This window comes from Callospermophilus lateralis, chromosome 2 (assembly GCF_048772815.1).
Source record: "Callospermophilus lateralis isolate mCalLat2 chromosome 2, mCalLat2.hap1, whole genome shotgun sequence".
Taxonomy (NCBI): Eukaryota; Metazoa; Chordata; class Mammalia; order Rodentia; family Sciuridae; genus Callospermophilus; species Callospermophilus lateralis.
Genome location: NC_135306.1, coordinates 68,746,900 through 68,768,674, shown reverse-complemented (window position 1 = coordinate 68,768,674; position 21,775 = coordinate 68,746,900). Strand labels below are relative to the sequence as shown.

The 21,775-nt window shown below is 35.0% G+C and overlaps 1 protein-coding gene across 1 annotated transcript in view; it reads left to right on the top strand.

Annotated features, from left to right (window-relative positions):
- Ptar1 (protein prenyltransferase alpha subunit repeat containing 1) overlaps positions 1–21,775 on the top strand; it is a 56,306-nt gene that overhangs the window by 24,564 nt on the left and 9,967 nt on the right. Inside the window, exons 4-5 of the mRNA XM_076846047.2 lie at positions 7,482–7,586; positions 9,327–9,540. Coding sequence (XP_076702162.1) covers positions 7,482–7,586; positions 9,327–9,540 — 319 coding nt within the window. The remainder of the gene's footprint in view (positions 1–7,481; positions 7,587–9,326; positions 9,541–21,775) is intronic.

Below are 21,775 nucleotides of genomic sequence, written 5' to 3'. Positions count from 1 at the left end.
ATATTGATAACTCCTTGAAATTATAAAATTTTGGATATACTGAATTAAGTGAAATACATTTGTATTTATTTCTAATATAACTTAGACAATTTAAAATCTTACATATGCTTACTTTTGTGACTCATTGTATTTCTATTGGATAGTACTGTTTTAGCATTTCAAGATGAGGAAGAATCAGCAAAGAGGACTTTTAGGAAGGTACTGTGGCTTAACAGTTGAGAACTTTCTCATATGAGGGGGCCATGTCTTATTTCTTTTCCCCTTATATTTCTCTAGTGCCTGGCACATAATACATAAGTGAAAAAAACATGAAGATAATAGAGAGAGGGGAGTATTACATTTTTATTTATGTTATGATATTCCTCATCGTTTGAGAAGAACTGAAAATCTCAGCAAAAAATTAACTAGCATAACATATATACACATCTGTATATATGTGTATACACACATACATATATATACACACACATATATGTGCACACACACACATTGTTTATTGTATATTTTTAAGGCAGTGCAGTGTAGGAGAAAGAACCTACTCTTAGAGAATTTAGTTCTGTTTCATCAGTTATCAGTCAGCTTAAGACAAAACTTTAAATTTCTCAAAGAGTTTTATTATCTGTGAACTAAAAGATTTTTAATTTTCATGTTTCTTTTGAAACTTGTTTTTTTTTTTCATTACATGTGATTGGTCTTATGAAGGGCCATTGTCTCCTGGATGAGTAGAAAGGGAATCTTGATTTTTAAAAAGTCAATTGCAGGTATGTGTTCTAGTAAATTTTATTTATTAGTATAACTGATTGATATTTAAAGACATAGAATTATGGGTAAATTTTACATTCTGAGTAAAAATCAACCAGCTTTGGAAATAAACTGGTCTAACATGTAAGGTCTCTATTACAATACTCTGCACTTTGTTTACTTGTTTGTATATTTCTTTTGCAGTAATCCTGGGAGACATTGGGTCATTTTTTACTGTATTTTACAAACTGGTAAAAGATAATACTCCTCTAGTTCAGTTTGTAAGTACTGTGGTCTCAGGGGGAAAATAGGGACATGAACAAGTTTTTGAGCTAGCTCTTGTAGTGAGTGATGCATATGCTGGGCTTTGTGGCACATTCTTGTAACCCCATCTATTCCAGAGGCTAAGGCAGGAAGATCACAAGTCTGAAGCTAGCCTCTGCAACTTGGAGAGATCCCGTCTCAAAATTTTATTAAAAAAAAGGGATGGGGCTAGGGATGTAGCTCATTGGTAGAGCACCCCTGAATTCAGTTCCCAGTATAATAAATTAATTAATTTTTAAAATTCTGCTAGTTATAAAAAGCTATTTTTTCTACTTTCAACATTTGTGGATTACTTGATGAAAGGTTGATTTCATAATAATATCCAATTTTTTTCATTAGTTAAAGCAAAACATCTTTGAGCAATTTGAAGAGCCGACACAAGGCTCCAGGGATTCAAGTTCTTCATTCAGCATATTGATTTAAATTGGTAACTATAATTTGAAGATTTTATGTTTGGTTTTGACTCTTGGAGATAGGAAACCTTCAATGAGTTACTGAACCTCTCGAAGTCTCAGTTTCCTCATCTGTAAAATTGAGATTATATTAGATTAAACCGTATGAAATTGGTTTTTTCTTTTTTTTATTTATTTCTTACCTACATGACAATAGTAGAGTGCATTACCTTCATAATTTTTCATTCACAGCACAATTTCTTTGTAACTCTGTATAGAAAGTATTTTCACACCAAATTATGCCATTATACATGAGCTCTTTTATATTTTTTTGCATACAATTCTTAATACACTTTTTATACCACCATTTATCATATCTCTGTTTGTATATAAGGTATGTTAACACCAAATTCACATCTTCATACATGAATTTTGTATAATGATGACCCTCTCCTTCCACTATTCTAGCTATTCTCCTTCTCCCTCTCTTTCCCTCCCACCCCTATTCTCTATCTAGAGGTAATTTTCCTCCCATGCTCTCCCTCCCTACCCCACTTTGAGTCACCCCCCTTATATCAGAGAAAACATTTTGGCATTTGTTTTTTGGGGATTGGCTAACTTCACTTAGCGTAATCTGCTCTAATGCCATCCATTTCCCTGCAAATGCCATGATCTTATTGTTTTTTAGTGCTGAGTAATATTTTATTGTGTATAAATGCCACAATTTTTTTATCCATTCTTCCACTGAAGGACATCTAGGTTGACTCCACAGTTTAGCTATTGTGAATTGTGCTGCTATAAACATTGATGTGGCTGTGTCCCTATAGTATGCTGTTTTATAGTCCGAGAAGAGGAATAGCTGGGTCAAATGGTGGTTCCATTCCCAGCTTTCCAAGGAATCTGCAGACTGCTTTCCAAATTGGCTGCACTAATTTGCAGTCCCACCAGCAGTGTATGAGTGTACCTTTTTCCCTGCATCCTCGCCAACACTAGTTGTTGTTTGTCTTCATAATGGCTGCCCCTCTTACTGGGATGGTATCTTAGCATAGTTTTAATTTGCGTTTCTCTGATTGCTAAAGATGATGAGCATTTTTTCATATATTTGTTGATTGATTGTATATCCTCTACTGAGAAGTGTCTGTTCAGGTCCTTGGTCCATTTATTGATTGGATTATTTGGGGGTTTTTTTGGTGCTTATCTTGTTGAGCTCCTTATATACCCTAGAGATTAGAGCTCTATCTGATATTCGAGGGGTAAAAATTTGTTCCCAAGATGTAGGCTCCCTGTTCACCTCACAGATTATTTTTTTTACTGAGAAAAAACTTTTTAGTTTGAATCCATCCCATTTGTTGATTCTTACTCTTATGCTATAGGCATCTTTAAGAAAGTTAGGGCCTAGCCCCACATGATGAAGATTAAGGCCTACTTTTTCTTCTATTAGATTCAGAATTTCTGGTTTATGAAATTGTTTTTGTACATATAAAAGCAGTTGAATCTCAACATCCTAGTGTTCATTTCTAACACCATTCTGTAAGAGAAGGAATTGGTTTTCTTGGGTAAATGGCTGATTCTAGGATCAAGGTAGGAAGTATACAAGATGAGCCTAAAGCATCTTATAAAGGAAGAAATGTGTTCAAAAATCAGCATGGTGAGGGTATGTTAAAGGAATATAAAACCTGTTGAAAGAGCTTTCAATAAGGCACTGAAATTATTTGAGCAACAAAGTAAATACATATCCACCCCTTTATCCTGGGGAGGTATGTGCCAAGACCCCCCAGCGGATGCCTGAAGCCAAGGAGAGTATGCTTTTTTCCACCAAGTGACTAATGGGCATGGATAAAGGGATGATTGACATCCTCAGCCATACAGACGAAATTTCATCCTGCTACTCAGAATACATGCACTTTAGAATTTGTGAATTATTTCTGGAATTTTCCATTTAAAATTTTCAAAACTACAGTTGATTGTGGATGACTTAAGTTTCAGATAAAGGGGACTATTGTAATATAGTAATGGCTTAGATCCCATATCCATAAGTCCATACTGATATAAATGAATCAATTAATAAGTAGGAGACAAATATCTTGTTAATTTATCTTATTTATCTGGATGGTTCCCTCAAGGATTTGGAGCTTAATTCCAGGCACCTTAATTGTGCAGTGAGGGCTAAATAAAAAATCATAGTGACTTCCTTCCTAAAAGTACTAAAGAAACCTGACATACATTACCTCAGCCCAGTAATCCAAATCAGCATCAATAGCATCTTGATACTATGTGTCCCTACTATGAATACATGAGAATGACCCTTTAGCTGTGTGGTCCTCCTCTGCCAAACCCATAACACTAATCTAATCACGAGAAATACAGTATATACAATACCTGACCAATACTTTCAAAACTATCAAGGCCATTAAAAGCAATGTAAATTTGAAGAGCCTAAGAAGACATAACAACTAAATACAATGTGGAATCGTGGATGGGACTTTGAAACAGAAAAAGGAATTTGGTAAAAACTAAGGAATTCTGAGTGAAGTGTGGACTTCCACTAATAATATATCATTAATCATCAGTTTTAATAAGTGAACCACAGTAATATAAGATGTTGATGAGGAAAACTGGGTGTGAAGTGTACAGGAATTCTCTGTATTATCCTTATAACTCTCTGTAAAAATATGGAAGTTATAAAATAAAAAGTTTATTTTTTTACAAAAGTTGAATACTAGCAATTTCATGTAACTCAACAAATACTTACTATAAGATTGTTGTGGTAGTAATTAGGTAACATATGTAAATCACTTAAAATAGTACCTGATTCAGGAAATGTTCTGTAGATGATAATTTTTACAAGGATGGCTGTTATTATTTTTGTTGCTTCAGACAGAGTAACTGAGATTGAGGGGAAAAAGATGGCATTTATTTACTCAACATTTATTATGTGCCAATTACTGAACTAACCAGTGGAGATCATACTCAAGATACAGTTTGAGATAAAAAATAGAAAAAGTTAAAAAGTAAAATAAACTTTGTGGAAGTATAAAATGTATAGTTATCTTCTAGAGAAGGGAAGCATGCTGCTTACTTTAGTAACTTCTGAAGGTTCCTATGGGCCTGTTTAACTATAGAGAACTAGCTGATTTTCACAATGATGAACAGGAGGACTTGAAAGGAAAGTGGTGAGTTTTTTTTTTTTCATATACTCTTCAGTTGTTGAACAAAATATACAGCAGAGATTAAGTTATTGTTTGAAAAATCTGCTTTTTGGAAAATCTCATTCCTTTTATAATTCTTTTTGTTGTTTTTTAAAGTCCCTCATTCTTTTTCCTTCTCACCCTTTGTTAGAAGGCAGCCCTCATAATTTCTTTCCACAAAGATTATACCTAAATTATGGTACTTTCTTCACTAACTCTGTTCTCTAATCTTCAAAAAATACCAACGCCTTTTCCCCTTCGAGTTAGTTCTCTCCATGATTATTTGATGATCCTAGTTTCATTCCTCCTCTGTAAGCAGTGTCTCATTTGGGAATTTTAGCATTATTTATAACAGTGACTATCATCACAACAGCCTTTTTTTTTTTTTTAAGCTATCTAGTAGTTTTCCAGAGCTTATCATATCTTGTTTGAATTAGAGTACTTTTTGAGTCCATGAATGAATGGAAATTTTATCTCCAGCCATATTCTTACTTGAAACTCAAATTTATTAGAGCAATTATTGTTTTTTAATTATATCTATAGGATGTGCAATTGCCATAATGTAACCACTTAGTATACTTCTTTTTAAGGTGTCTTTTAAAAATTTGTTTATAACAGTGTACAACACTTACAAGTGTTCAGTCCTGCTTCTAGGAATGTTTATTAAATTGATATTTAAATTTTGCTTTCTTTTTTATGATTCTGTGGCATTCATAGATATCATTGATTAAAGTTGTTTCAGACTGTGTTATCTTCCCCAAATGCTACTTCATTGTTCAAAAGAAATTCATTGTCCATAATTACAGAAATTTAGTAAAGAGTTAGTTATTTAGTTAATTAGTTAGTTAGTTAGTAAAGAGGTGACTCCCTCTTTTCTGAAGAAAAAATTTATTAAATATCTTATATCTGGGAATAAAAAAAGCAGTTGAAAATAAGGACAAGTCTTGAATTTAGTAAATGGAAATTAAGGTTAATACAATAAATTCTCTATAATAGTGGGTTTGAACCTTAATATTTCTCATCTGAAGGGCTATTAAAACACAGATTACTTGCCCACTTTTATTAAAACACAGATTACTTGCCCACTGTTTCTCATTCAGTGTGTCCAGGTGAGGCCTGAGCATTTGCATTTATCCTAAGTTCCAGATGAGGACTGATGTTGGAACCACATTGAAAAGCACTGCTTTACAAAGTAGTTAAAAAAGAGCAATCTTTTACCTCCTTTTACTTCATAAATATTCCTACTTATAGTATACAAAAAATATTACTGATCTCAGAACAGAGAACATCTAAGACTATAAAAGCAATTGACTTGCATTACATTTCTTTTTAATGATAAATAGGTTTCCTGTCCATTGAAAAGAAAATAGTTCATAAATCCATTTATTAAAATGACTATAAACCTTCTGGGTGTTGCTTCAAATTATAAAATTACTAACCTTAAAACAATTATAAAATACAAGTATTCTTGTCACTAATTAGTATTTTCATTAAAAAGGAAGTTATTTTCCTTACCAAATAAAAATTTAGAAATAGTTTATTGCTACTAAAAAGAATTTTTATGGTATTTAGGAACCAAATCCATCTAATCCAATATAAGAGATTGACTCTGGTTTTGTCGAGTAGAAACTAATCTAAAATAAATTAATAATCAGCTCTACCCCAAGAAGGACATTTTAGAATTAATAAGTAAGAGCAAATGATTTGATTTTATTATAAAATAATAGATATATTGAGAATTGGGAAGTATAATAAAAAATACCAGCATCTATTATGCAAAACTTATTCAAGAAATTAAATGTTAAATTTTATTTAGTGAAAAATATGTACCAAATACTTTTGTGATGTTCTTTATAACTGCACAGAAGCTTTGGTTGGGTTTGACCATCTTTAAAACAACAAAAACCTTATATATCTATTACTTTTGTTTATATTCAAGAAAGAGTGGCCCAATATATCAGGGCCATGCAGCTATTTCACCTGGTAATACCTCTTTTGGAAACTTATCCCAAATAATAGTACAAAATAAACAAGTTACAAGCACAAGCGTTTTGGTTTTTCCCCACAATTCTTTTAGAATAGCAAAAAGTTAGAAGCAACCTAAAATGTAACAGTGGGAGAAAGGACATTAAATTACATCACAGCTACTGAATGAAAACTATGACCATTCACAGTGTTCATTACAAAAATTATATGGAACTATAGGAGAATTCTTAAGATGTGGTGAGAGCAAGATATAAAATATATTTGCATGCGGGAAAGAAGGAACTATTCAAAAATAAAAATAATTCTATTTATTAGGATAATGATTCAACAGATTTTTTTTTCCTTACGTTTCAATCATGTTGTGTTTGGGTTTTTTGTTTTGTTTTGTTTTGTTTTTTTAATATGTACATTCTTTCATTGTTGTTTGGGGGATTATTTATTTTTTGATAATGAACTAGACCATATCATGTTCTATTTAAGAAGCTAGAGCACTTCTTGAACACTGTTGGATCTGTCTTAGAAATACTGCTCTCAAGTCATGTAACTTTTAGAAATGAGATAGGCTAGAAAATACCTTTACTATCCCAAATACTTAACTAAAGTTCTGTTGTTTATTTAAGAACTTCTTTTTCTGCTTATTAGTTATTTTGAGATTATGAGAATACATTCTTGACAACTGTGTATGACATATTTATGACAGTTTTATATGCCACAGTGGCTTGGAGTATTCTCTTTCTCTCCAATTCTTAGAAATTCACTTCACAATGAGGTTATATTAAAAGTCATTCAGAATGTTTGAATAGAAGAATAAAGTAATGTTTTGTTTTGTTTTTTAATTTTTCTTTTACAGGAAAGAGCTGATCCTCTCTGGCACTTTAAATCCAATTAAGGACTTACATCTAGGAAAACTGGCCTTAACTAAGTTTCCAAAGAGTCCAGAAACATGGATTCACAGGTGTGATTAATTTACAGCATAGTATTCTTGTTTAGAATTAACAATGACTGGAGAAAGAAATAGCATTGTGAAGTAGGGTTGTGTTGATTCAAAGCCTGAATTCTAAAGTCATGTTACCTACATTTCCAATCTAGGACTATCACTGGCTACCCAAATGCTTGTAAGAAATGATTTAACCTCTTCAATTCTCGGTTTTTACATTGCTAAATGGCAGTAATTATTACACTCATGTCATGGGGTTAACAGTTCAAGGTACATGGGAACAGTACCACATGTAAACACTACCAAGGTGCCTGTCATGTATTAAATACTTAGTAAACATTAGCTACTGGTAACTGTGGTAATGTGAAGACTGCATTTAGAGATTCAACTACAATGAGCATCTTGCATTTGGATGTGTTGGGTTGCATTCCTGGTAAAGAAGCTGGTGGTGATTGTTATGGTTATTCAAATTAACTTATAAAGGAAGCTAAAGGCAGCTAAGACAAAGGGTGCATAGGCTGAGCTATAATTACTAGAATCACTAATGCAAAGAGTAATTTTAAAGACCTGAGGTAGTGAGATGGAAATAAGGACCCTCAAAATCATGGCCAGCCAGAAGCTTATTTGTCTTATTTATAACTGCTTTTATTTGACTACAATTGAATGAAAAGGGTTTGCTGCCTAGTGATAATGGAGAAGTTACTCTGTAGTCTATTCTCACTAAGCCACTTATTTTTAATTGTGGGCATTTTTATTTATTTCAGTATAAGGAATCTTAGGTATAATTGTTCCTTTGGCTAGCATTTCAAGGGAGCTCCTCTCAAACCACAGTTGTATTTTCTTATTTACTAGAAATTGGAATAGGCCTTAGAGAGTCATGGCATTGTGTGGGGGCTTAAAAAGGGATGGGGCAGGGCAAGGAAAATATTAAAAATGCATTCATCAATTATTGAGTGTCTTTAGTTTTTTAATGAAGTAATAATTTTGTTAAACAAAACCTATTATTTAAACAGGATGAATTGAGTTTTCTTATTCAATTTTCTGTACCTCTGGGTCAGAAATTTTTAGTCTAAAAGACTGCTTTCATAAGAGGAAAATGTTTGTACAACCAAAAGCATTAAGTAGTTAGAAATGCTTTTTACAGCTTTTGGTTTAAATGCATGCTAGTACAGATCTTAAATAGACAAAGGGAAAAATCTATGGATAAAGACATTTTAAAACATCTTCTGATGGTTTAAATTATGTTGTATTCTTCCTAAATTTTATGCTGCAATATAGAAATTTTGCATAATGAAAGCTTTCCAAGCACAGCTTCTCATTTGCACACAAATATACATAGGGGTCAGGCATGCACATGTAATTAAAGATGTGAACCATGACTCTGCTGCTAATATTTACCAGCCATTAATTAATACTCCATAACCGTCACCACTACACATAAATACACAGACTTGTTCCTTTTACGTTTCTTGGCCAAATGGAGTTGTGGGAGTTGTCATTCAAAACTGATGATATTCTTTTTTTGACAGATTTTAAAGTTTTAGAAAGTATTTCCTTTCCTGTTTGTCCTGTTTTAGTCATACTCCTAAATTTAATTGTCTTCAAAACAGCAAGCCCTTCTTCTCTCAAAATTAGGCTTATAGATAGGACTGTTTTGCATTAATAAATAAATGCAGAGAACACTGAACAAAGAATACTGTCTTTTTTCCTCTCTGGTTTATGTTCTTTCCTCATTTTTCCCAAATGCTTTCTTAACAGGCGATGGGTGCTACAACAGCTAATTCAGGAAACTTCCTTGCCTTCCTTTGTGACCAAAGGAAATTTGGAAACAATCCCTTCAGAGAGGACACAGCGACTAATACAAGAAGAGATGGAAGTCTGTGGTGAAGCAGCAGGGAGATATCCAAGCAATTATAATGCCTGGTCTCATCGCATCTGGGTGTTACAACACTTGGCCAAGCTAGATGTCAAGGTAGGGCTATTATTCAGTCCCAGTGGCAGACTATCAGCCTGCCCTTTAAATCTTCCTCAAAAGAATTTAAAGCTGTAAAGGAGTAGAGGAAGTAATGGTTCGGTAGCATGAACAGATCATGACTGCTGATACCCCTAGAGAACACTTGGCAATTATGGAAGTGTTTTCATTATTCACTAGTGTGGTTCTGGGGCACCAGCAAGGCTAGTGCATTGGTAGACAAAGGGAGGCTAAACCATTCAGGGAAGGTTGAGCACTCACTTTGTCCTGAAACAAGAAAAGATTATTAAGCCTTTTAGAATTTGGAACTATTTTTTGGTAGTCTCTAGTTATATGCTCACTGTGCTGAATCAACTGGCTATCTTTTCCCAATATCCTCTCCTGGAAGTTGGGAAAGAAGAGGAGGTACAGAAGATACCACCCAGGTGTTCCCACATTTGACAGAGCCTGTAAATTATCTGAAGTTTCCTAGGTTCTATTTCAGGCCTAAAAATCAGAATGAGGTTGAATCCACAGATTCAGAGAATTATTTGGATGCAGTGTGAGGTTGGAACCTCTCATAACCTAATTTCAGTTTTAAAATGAGGAGATGGAGGTTTCCAGAGAATTTTAATAGTTTAGAGTTAGCCACAGTTGTACCATATATTATTCATCACTGAAATCAGGTATGGCTTGTGCTTCTTTTTATATATTACAGCATCTCAATTTCCCTCCCCCCTTTTTTTTCTTATGGCATTTTAATGCCATAAGAATCTCGAGTACTTATTTCCTTCTTCCTACATCTCCCTTTGCATGTTCTCATTCCCTATTTTATTTCCTAGCCAGAGATTCTTCCAGAACAAATAAGAGATTTTTTACTTTTAGGAGATTTTAAGCTAACAATTTTGGAAGAGAATCCCTTTTCCTTTCAGTTTATATGGCTATGAGTTTCAGGAGTGGAGTCCACCTGCTGGAGTAGAAAAAAGATCAAAACTTAGACTCCCATCAGCCTGAGTCCAAATTCTGCCCTTACCAGCTATATATAGGAAAGTGAGGCTTTAATGTTTTTACTTTCGAAATGTGGAGTCTACTCTCTGCCTCTGGGTTATTTTGAGAATTATTGCCTGAATTAATTTGTGGAAAGTACTGGGCATCTCAGAGAGGTTTGCTAAATTTTAGTTTTTTTTTTTTTTATCTGCTCTTCCATGAATAAAAAATTTAGGTAAAATTGGCTATCAGTTTGCTTGATCAATTCAGTGTAATTTATTCATGAAAAAGTGCCAACCCCCCCATCATTCCCAGCCACTCTTCTGTGTACTGGTTGTGATAGTAAAGACAAGAACTTGCTATCAAAAAATTGAAACTGGTTGAGGAAGCAAATCAACACTTACAAAGCAGCATGTACTTGAAGGGACTGGGGGAATCTCAGGATACATGTAAGAACAGAGAAATGGCTCTTCATCTAGGTCTTTGGAAACAGCTGAGGCTGGAAGCATGCATACAAGTTCTTTGATGTGTTGTCAGTGTTATGAAGTACTTTAGAGCTGTTTGTTTCAACTCCACAGTTTGATAATGGGGAGAGTAGGAGTGGAGGATAGAGCGGAGGTTTGTGGGTCCAAAGGAAGGCAGACTCCAGGTGAGCTGAGAGGTCTTTGGAAACACTCCCGCCTGCCATGTTGTAGACCTTTTCAAGTAACATTTCATAAAATCAGGAATAAGGGACCAAGATACAATTTTTGTTACTTGAGACCATCATATGTTAAAAATGATAGCTTATTAGTGGACTCTGGCTGAGCTGCCTGGATTTACTGATAGGCTCACATGTTGTCAGCCTTCCTTGACCTACCTTGGGAGGTGTGGGAGCCTGCTGTTCTTTCTGTCACTGCCACCACTGCAGCATCTTTTGTTCTCATTGTTTTCAGAAAAGAGTGCTGAGTTTTCAAAATCCCTTTTCTGTTGTTACAAGCCATTGGACCCAGCTAGGATAACATGTTCTGCTATGCTTTGTCTACTAGAGGAAGCAATATCAAAAGTATTAGTAATCTAGAGCAACTAAAAAATACATGAAAATAAACTGGCATTTTTTAGTTAGAAAATTCAAAATGACTTTTTAAAGTGCTAGTATCCTTTATGATATGAGTATGAAAATAAACATTGTAAAAATTGTTATCTTAAACAGCCCTGCTTCCAGGAATTCATCATAAAGAAATAATAGGATGTGGTATTGTGTAATGATAAAAGGTTATATTCTGTGTTTATGCAGGCTAATTTGCATCCTGACTCTACCTCCAGTTTGCTCTGTAACCTTGAGGAAGTTAGCCTCTCTTTTAACTTTTGGCTTCCTTTTCCTGTCTCATCCACTGATGCACATTGAATGGACAGATTCACATGAAGTGGCTCTTACTAAGAGCCCAATAAACATTGGCCATTATATTAAATATGAAGGTCTGATATATAAAAGTAGCATTTATAATAGTTAAAAACTTGAAAGACTAATTCTCCAAAATTGAGGGACTAGCTACATTACAGTTTATCACAGATTAGAATATTTTATTGCTCCTAAACATAGTACTTAGATAATTATTTATTTATTTATTTATTTATTTTTATTTTTTTCATCTTTCATACATTTGATTCAAGTGAGTTATGCATTTCCATTTTTACCCCAAATACAAATTGCAGAATCACATCAGTTACACATTCACAATGTTTACATAATGCCATATTAGTGACTGTTGTATTCTGCTGACTTTCCTATCCCCTACTATCCCCTCTCCCCTCCCCTCCCATCTTCCTTCTCTACCTCATCTGTTGTTGTTCTGTTCTCTCCCTTACCCCCCCTTCCCCTCACAACCTCATATATGTGATTTTGTATAACGATGAGGGTTTCCTTCCGTTTCCATGCAATTTCCCTTCTCTCTCCCTTTCCCTCCCATCACTCATCTCAGTTTAATGTTAATCTTTTCCTCATGCTCTTTCCCCCTGTTCAGTTCTTAGTTGCTCTCCTTAAATCAAAGAAGACATTTGGCATTTGTTTTTTAAGGATTGGCTAGCTTCACTTAGCATAATCTGCTCTAATGCCATCCATTTCCCTGCAAATTCCATGATTTTGTCATTTTTTAGTGCTGCTATGATCATTGATGTGGCAGTATCCCTATAGTATGCTCTTTTAAGGTCCTCAGGGAATAGTCCGAGGAGGGCGATAGCTGGGTCAAATGGTGGTTCCATTCCCAGCTTTCCCAGGAATCTCCATACTGCTTTCCATATTGGCCGCACCAATTTGCAGTCCCACCAGCAGTGTACAAGTGTACCCTTTTCCCCACATCCTCGCCAGCACTTATTGTTGTTTGACTTCCTAATGGCTACCAATCTTACTGGAGTGAGATGGTATCTTAGGGTGGTTTTAATTTGCATTTCTCTGATTGCTAGAGATGGTGAGCATTTTTTCATGTACTTATTAATTGATTGTATGTCCTCTTCTGAGAAGTGTCTGTTCAGGTCCTTGGCCCATTTGTTGATTGGGTTATTTGTTATCTTATTGTTTAATTTTTTGAGTTCTTTGTATATTCTGGAAATTAGGGCTCTATCTGAAGTGTGAGGAGTAAAGATTTGTTCCCAGGATGTAGGCTCCCTATTTACTTCTCTTATTGTTTCTCTTGCTGAGAAAAAAATTTTTAGTTTAAGTAAGTCCCATTTGTTTATTCTTGTTATTAACTCTTGGGCTATGGGCGTACTATTAAGGAATTTGGAGCCTGACCCCACAATATGTAGATTGGAGCCAACTTTTTCTTCTATCAGGTGCAAGGTCTCTGCTTTGATATCAAGCTCCTTGATCCATTTTGAGTTAACTTTTGTGCATGGCGAGAGAAAGGGATTCAGTTTCATTTTGTTGCATATGGATTTCCAGTTTTCCCAGCACCATTTGTTGAAGATGCCATCCTTCCTCCATTGCATGTTTTTAGCCCCTTTATCAAATATAAGAAATTTGTAATTTTGTGGATTGGTTTCTGTGTCCTCTATTCTGTACCATTGATCCACCTGCCTGTTTTGGTACCAGTACCATGCTGTTTTTGTTACTATTGCTTTGTAGTACAGTTTGAACTCTGGTATCGCTATACCTCCAGATTCACACTTCCTGCATAGAATTGTTTTTGCTATTCTGGGTCTTTTGTTATTCCATATGAATTTCATGATTGCTTTATCTATTTCTATAAGAAATGCCGTTGGGATTTTGATTGGCATCGCATTAAACCTATAGAGAACTTTGGGTAATATCGCCATTTTGATAATGTTAGTTCTGCCTATCCATGAACAGGGTACATTTTTCCATCTTCTAAGATCTTCTTCTATCTCTCTCTTTAGGGTTCTGTAGTTTTCATTGTATAAATCTTTCACCTCTTTTGTTAGGTTGATTCCCAAGTATTTTATTTTTTTTTTGAGGATATTGTGAATGGAGTGGTTTTCCTCATTTCCATTTCAGAAGTTTTATTGCTGATATACAGGAATGCCTTTGATTTATGCGTGTTGATTTTATATCCTGCCACTTTGCTGAATTCATTTATTAACTCTAGCAGTTTCTTTGTAGACCCTTTTGGGTCTGTTAAGTATATTATCATGTCATCCGCAAATAGCGATAATTTAAGTTCTTCTTTTCCTATTTTTATGCCTTTAATTTCTTTTGTCTGTCTAATTGCTCTGGCTAGTACTTCAAGAACTAAATTGAATAGAAGTGGTGAGAGAGGGCATCCCTGTCTAGTTCCAGATTTTAGAGGGAATGCCTTCAGTTTTTCTCCATTTAGAATGATGTTAGCCTGAGGCTTAGCATATATAGCTTTTACAATGTTGAGGTAAGTTCCTGTTATCCCTAGTTTTTCTAGAGTTTTGAACATAAAGGGATGCTGTACTTTGTCAAATGCTTTTTCTGCATCTATCGAGATGATCATATGGTTTTTATCTTTAAGTCTATTGATGTGGTGAATAACATTTATTGATTTCCGTATATTGAACCAGTCTTGCATCCCATGGATGAATCCTACTTGATCATGGTGCACAATTTTTTTGATATGCTTTTGCATTTGATTCGCCAGGATTTTATTGAGAATTTTTGCATCTAATTTCATTAGAGATATTGGTCTATAGTTTTCTTTCTTTGAAGTGTCTTTGTCTGGTTTTGGGATCAGGGTTATGTTGGCCTCATAGAATGAATTTGGAAGAGCTCCTTCTTTTTCTATTTCTTGAAATAGCTTGAAAAGTATTGGTATTAATTCTTCTTTGAAGGTTTTGTAAAACTCTGCTGTGTACCCATCCGGTCCCGGGCTTTTCTTAGTTGGTAGTCTTTTGATGGCCTCTTCAATTTCTTCTTTTGTTATTGGTCTGTTTAAATTGTGTGTGTCTTCCTGACTCAATCTGGGCAGATCATATGACTTAAGAAATTTATCCATATCTTCACTATCTTCTATTTTATTGGAATATAGGGTTTCAAAATACTTTTTAATGATCTTCTGTATTTCTGTAGTGTCTGTTGTGATATTGCCTTTTTCATCCCGTATGTTAGTAATTTGCGTTCTCTCTCTTCTTCTCTTCGTTAGCATGGCTAAGGGTCTGTCGATCTTATTTATTTTTTCAAAGAACCAACTTTTAGTTTTATCAATTTTTTCAATGGTTTTTTTTTGTTTCAATTTCGTTGATTTCCGCTCTGATTTTAATTATTTCTTGTCTTCTGCTATATTTGCTGTTGTTTTGCTCTTCCTTTTCTAAGGTTTTAAGATGTAGTGTGAGTTCATTTATTTGTTGGTTTTTTCTTTTTTTGAGGAATGAACTCCGGGAAATGAATTTCCCTCTTAAAACTGCTTTCATTGTGTCCCATAGATTCCAGTATGTTGTGTCTGTATTGTCATTTATCTCTAGGAATTTTTTTGATTTCCTCCTTTATATCTTCTGTAACCCATTGATCATTCAGTAACATATTGTTCATTTTCCAGGTGATGCAGGATTTTTCCTTCCTTCTTTTATCATTGATTTCCAGTTTCATTCCATTATGGTCAGATATGGTGCATGGTATTATCTCCACACCTTTATATTTACTGAGAGTCGCCCTATGGCATAATATATGGTCTATCTTTGAGTAGGATCCATGTGCTGCTGAGAAGAATGTGTATCCACTTGATGATGGTTGATATATTCTATATATGTCGGTTAAGTCTAGGTTATTGATTGCGTTATTGAGTTTTATAGTTTCTTTGTTCAGCTTTTGTCTAGAGGATCTGTCCAATGGCGAGAGTGTTGTGTTGAAGTCCCCCATAATTATTGTGTTGTGGTCTATTTGACTCTTGAACTTGAGGAGAGATTGTTTTATGAACGTTGCAGCACCATTGTTTGGTGCATACAAATTGATAATTGTTATGTCTTGATGGTGGATGGTTACTTTTAACAGTATATAGTGTCCTTCTTTATCCCTTTTGATTACCTTAGGTTTGAAGTTGACTTTATTCGATATGAGAATGGCCACTCCTGCTTGCTTCCGAGGGCCATGTGAGTGGTATGATTTTTCCCACCCTTTCACCTTCAGTCTGTGTATGTCTTTTCCTATCATGTGAGTCTCCTGAAGGCAGCATATTGTTGGATTTGTTTTTTTAATCCAGGTTAGTAGCCTATGTCTCTTGATTGGTGAATTTAAGCCATTAACATTCAAGGTTACAATTGAAATATGGTTTGTACTTCCAGTCATATTTATTTATTTATTTATTTTAGATTGGTTAGTTTTCCCTCTTTGGTTATTTTTCTCCCCCTTTACTGAGATACCTCCCACTGTTAGTTTTGGGCGCTATTTTTCAATTCCAATTCTTGTAATATTTTGCTTAACATACTTTGTAGTGCTGGTTTTCTGGCTGCGAATTCTTTTAGCTTTTGTTTATTGTGAAATATTTTAATTTCATTGTCAAATCTGAAGCTTAGTTTTGCTGGATACAGTATTCTTGGTTGGAATCCATTATTTTTCAGTGTTTGAAATACGTTGTTCCAGAATCTTCTCGCTTTCAAAGTCTGTGATGAAAAATCAGTCGTTAACCTAACTGGTTTACCCCTAAATGTAATCTGCCTCCTTTCTCTTGTAGCTTTTAGTATTCTCTCCTTGTCCTGTATGTTAGCTATCTTCATAATTATGTGTCTTGGAGTTGGTCTATTATGGTTTTGGATGTTTGGGGTCCTGTAAGCTTCCAGGATTTGGCAATCCATTCCATCTTTCATCTCTGGGAAGTTTTCTAGTATTATCTCATTTAGTAAGCTAACCATTCCTTTGGACTGATTCTCTGTGCCTTCTTCTATCCCAATGAGTCTCAAATTTGGTCTTTTGATGAGATCCCATATCTCTTGGATAGATTGCTCGTGAGATTTCAGCATCTTTTCTGTGTTGACTATATTCTTTTCAAGTTGATAAACTTTGTCTTCATTATCTGATGTTCTGACTTCTACTTGATCAAGTCTGTTTGTAATAGTCTCATTAGCGCTTTTAATCTGATTTATGGTTTCTTGCATTTCTATGATTACAACTTGATTTTTTTTTAACACCTCTATCTCCTGGTAAAGCTCATTCTTTGCGGATTGAATTTGTGTGGTTAGTTCCTCTTCAAAATATTCTTTCAATGCTTGGATTTGCTGTCTCATGTCTTCTCTAATATTCTGTTCCACCTGAATTAGGTATGCCTTGATTTCTTTCCCTGTCCATGTTTCTGATTCTTCTACGTCCTCCTGTATATTTAGATTGTCCTGCATTGTTTGTAACCCTTTTTTCCCTTGTTTTTTTCATATTGTTCACGTTGCTTTCCAGCTCTTTTTTTCTGCTTTGTAACTGCTTTCTCCTATACATTTGTTTTGGCTTTGTATATCTCTGTTGTCTCTCTTTTGTGGTGGGAGATTATGCCTAGAAATGTTGGGCTTTGTTGTACTTTAAAGCTGATTCATTCAATTCATATAAGGCTTCTAGGTTCTGTATGCATATAATATTTGCTGTTTGTTCTTAGGACTATATGTTTAGGTTGGGTGTTCTGGTGGTACAATGGTTAGTATGTCTTGGCTACTTTAGAAGATTGTTCCACTGAAGGTGGATACTACCAGGCAATTGGATCAGGGTGTTGGTAGTAGCTAGGTAATTAGGAGTCTTATAGACAGCCTCGAGACATTCACCTATTTGCATTTAGACAATTACACAATGCTTGGGATGAGAGTTGGGGGGTAGGGAAATGAAGGTGCTGTTAAAAAGAAAAAAAGGATAGAGGGAGAGATAGATTAGAGGGGAATGAAAAGAACAATAAAACTTGAAATGGGCTAGAAAGAGAAGGAAAAGTGGGGAAAGGAACAGGGAGAGAAGAAGGAGAGAAAAAAAAATATCGACAACAGCAACAACAACAACAAAAAAATTAAAGTCTTAGAGATCCACCTTCTTCTATTCCAGTAGGTGGAGCTGTGCCCTCTAAGCGGAGTGTCTGCTCTCTACCTGCCGAGAGCTATCTCTGTAGGGCGTCTCCTGGGGGTCTCTCAGACTTGTCAGTCCAGAGCCATTTCACTTCTCCAGCTCTTAACCCCCTTCCTCCTGTCAGCCTGCCAGCCAGGTCCTGTTCCCCAGAAGTGATTCTCCAGAGATCTAGTTACACTTTACAGCCCCACCGCGTGTCCCTTTTAAGCCCCAGTGCTGTGGTAAACTGGCGGCTAAGACCTTGGGGGTCACCGCTGGTGATATGGGGGCCTTGGGGTCTGGGATCCCCTCTGCTTCCCTACAGACACGACCCCTGAGAAGTCAATGAAGTTTCCTGGCTGCTTGTATCAGTATGGGGAGTCACGCACCTGCTAAAGTGGATTCTGCTGGGAAGGAATTCCGGCAGCCGAACTCCGATGACGTCACCTCTCTGCTATGGCGGGCCCCAGGCTCCTTGCCAGAGTGTCCGAGGGGAGGGGTGGGACTGGTCCGGCCCGGTTCGCCTCAGCTCCTGGCTCGTGGAGGCTTGGCTAAAGACTTCTTCCTGCCAAGCTGTGTCTCGGCGTCTAGCAGGACCCAGTCACTTTGGCTGCGGGCGGGTGGACGGATGTGCAGCTGTGCCCGCAGTGCGCGGACTGTGGCTGGTAGATCTGAAACTCGCGTCTCTGGCAGGGTCCCGCTCGTCCGGGTCACACAGACGCTTCAAAAAAATCCTAGTAGCTACCGGGCCGTCTCTCTTCAGTGGAATTTTGCTAGGAGAATCTCCATTGGTAGAATCCAAGAGTTATCCTTGCGACTTTATGACCCCATCACTGGGAGTGCATTAAAAGCGCAGCCTCTCTGCCCGCCGCTATGTTGGATCCCCCTTAGATAATTATTTAAAGATAGATATTCATAGTAGGTTAAGGTCATAAGCTAAATATGTGTGGCACTTCATATAATTTTAATCTATTAAGCATTGAATGAGATAATAAACACTTGTAAGTGTTTGGAACATTGCCTGGTATATAGTTAATGCTCCACAGATATTTATATGTACATATATAACTCATGGATATTTTTCTTAATTTTATAATAAGGATATATTAATTTTTTAGTCAAAAAGACACAGAATAAAGAATGGCTAATAGGGTTTTTTATATTTCTCTGTGATGTCTGTGTTTAAATGAACATGTATTTTAGTAAGTTTTAAAATCTTATTTTTGAGGGGAGAGAGTAGGAGGGAAACTTGTTGTCAAACAGAACTTCTAACCGATTTTTTAATGCTGATGTGGTATGTCACCTGAAGAAACACATGGAGTATTTTCCTCAGAAAAGATATACAGCTGGCCATGGTGACACATACCTGTAATCCCAGCAATTTGGGAGGCTGAGGCAGGAGAACTGCAAGTTCAAGACCAAACTCAGAAACTTAGTGAGGCCCTATCTCAAAGGACTTAGTGTGACTCTGTCTCAAAATAAAACATAAAAAGGAGTCTGGGGATGTGACTCAGTAGTTAGTAAGACTGGTACCAAAAAAAAAAAAAAAAAAAAGATATACAGATGGTCAGTAAGGACATGAAAAGCCTTCAGCATCATTAACCATCAGGGGAATGCAAATCAAAGCCACAGTGAGTGAGATACTGTTTCAAACCAACTAAAATGGCTGAAAGAAAAACAGATAATAACTAATGTTTATGAAGATATGGAGAAATTAGAGGCCTTTTTTGTTGCTAGTAGGAATGTAAAATGGTACAATTCCTGTGACATTTCCCCACATTAAACATGGAATTTTACATATGCAAAAATGTAAGGTTAAAACCCATATATTGTATTCTTGAGGGGAAAAATAGTTACCATGGAGGACCTTGAAGTTCTACTCATAGATGTATACCCAAGAGAATTGAAAACGTGCTCATATCAAAACTTGAATGAAAACATCTACAGCCACATTATTCATAGTAGCTAAAGAGTAGTAACAATCCAAAATGTATTATCATCTGTGAAAAGGAAAAAAAAATGTGGTATGTTCATTGAATGGAACATTGGCCATAATGAGGAATGAAATACTGGCATATCCTATAATATGGATGACCCTGGAAACGTTTTGCTGATTGAAAGCAGCTGTGTAATACATGATTCCATTTGTATGATCAGAATCTGCAAAGCAGATTATTGAGTGTCAGACACTAGGAAGGAGAGACCAGGGGAATGACTCGTTGCTAATACGAATGGGATTTTTTGGTTTGGTTTGGTCTAGTTTGAGGTTTGCTTTTGGGGATGTGATGAAAATGGTTTACATTAGTGACAGCTGTACAACTCCAAGTATACTAAAAAACCACTGACTTATTTTTTAACTTAAAAAATTGACTTCAGAGTTCATTAGAAAGAATAAATCTTAAGAAATAAATTGTTGAATAAATGAAGAACACTATACCATCAGAGGTTTAAATGTTTCAATAATTAAAACTATGGTACTGTTTCAGAAACTCAGTAATGGAAAGAATACCAAGCCTAGAAACAAATCCCATTGCATACTATGTACAGATTTCATTGATGATGACTATGGCATTTCTCATAATTAAAGAGTCTTTATCCAGTTTGTTGATAAAATCTTACTTTGTGAAAAATAATTGGGTTTTTACCTCATACTATATAAGCTATGTGCAAGTGAACCAGGCAAATGCTTCATGATATCACTTGTATGTGGAATTTTAAAAAGTTGAACTCATAGAAACAAAAAAGTAGAGTGATAGTTGTAGGAGTTGGAGTGGGGAAAAGAATAGGGAGTTGCTGGTCAAAGGTACAAAGTTTCAGTTAGGATAAATAAGTTTTGGAGATAATATATTTAAAAATTGCTAATAATAGGTCTTTAGTGTTCTAACCTCGACAAATATGTGAGGTGATAGATAAGTTAATTAGCTTGATCATGGTAGTCATTTCACAGTACATACATAAAACATTATGTTGTACACCATAAATACATAACAGTTTTTATTTGCCAGCTGTACCTCAGTAAACCTGGTGGTGGAAAAGGATTAAAAAATTAATTGCAATGATATTGACCAAAAAAATTGGCAAATTGAGACTTAATATCTCTTTAATATATAAATTTCTCAGAAAACTGTAAAACATGACTATTACAAATATAAAGTTAGGTAACTCATAAATGAAGAGAATTAGGCAAAATAGGTATTTCATAAAGAAGAATCAAAGGGAAAATAAGCATACAAAAATATTTAGCCTTTATGATAACTAAAGAAATGTAAGCTGAAATGAAACTTTTCTTTTACTAAGTTAGTGAAGATTAAAGTATTGATGAAAAATTTAGGATATAGGCATTAATGTACTTCAAATAGAAATATAAATTACATAGCCTTTTTAGAGGGTACTTTGACATTATATATTAGTGTATTAATATTAATACTATATAATAATAATACATAATATATTAGTATATATTACACATATTATAATAACTATTACACGGTTGTTCTCTGTTCCAGCAAATATACTTGTAGAAATTTATCCTAAGTAATTATATATGCACATGGATTTATATATAAGATCGGTACTCATGTAAGAGTAGAAATAAATAAGGGAATAGTTAAATTGTGCTGATCTTTAGGGTAAACATTATGCAAGAGTTAAAATTGTTATAAAATAATATTTAATGTCATGAGAAGTGGAATAAACTCAGTACAAAATAATATCCTGAGTTTGTGTTAAATATAAACTTTGAGAATGGTGTGACATGAAAAACTGTGCTCTGTATTTGTACTATGAATTGAAATGATTCTGCTGTCA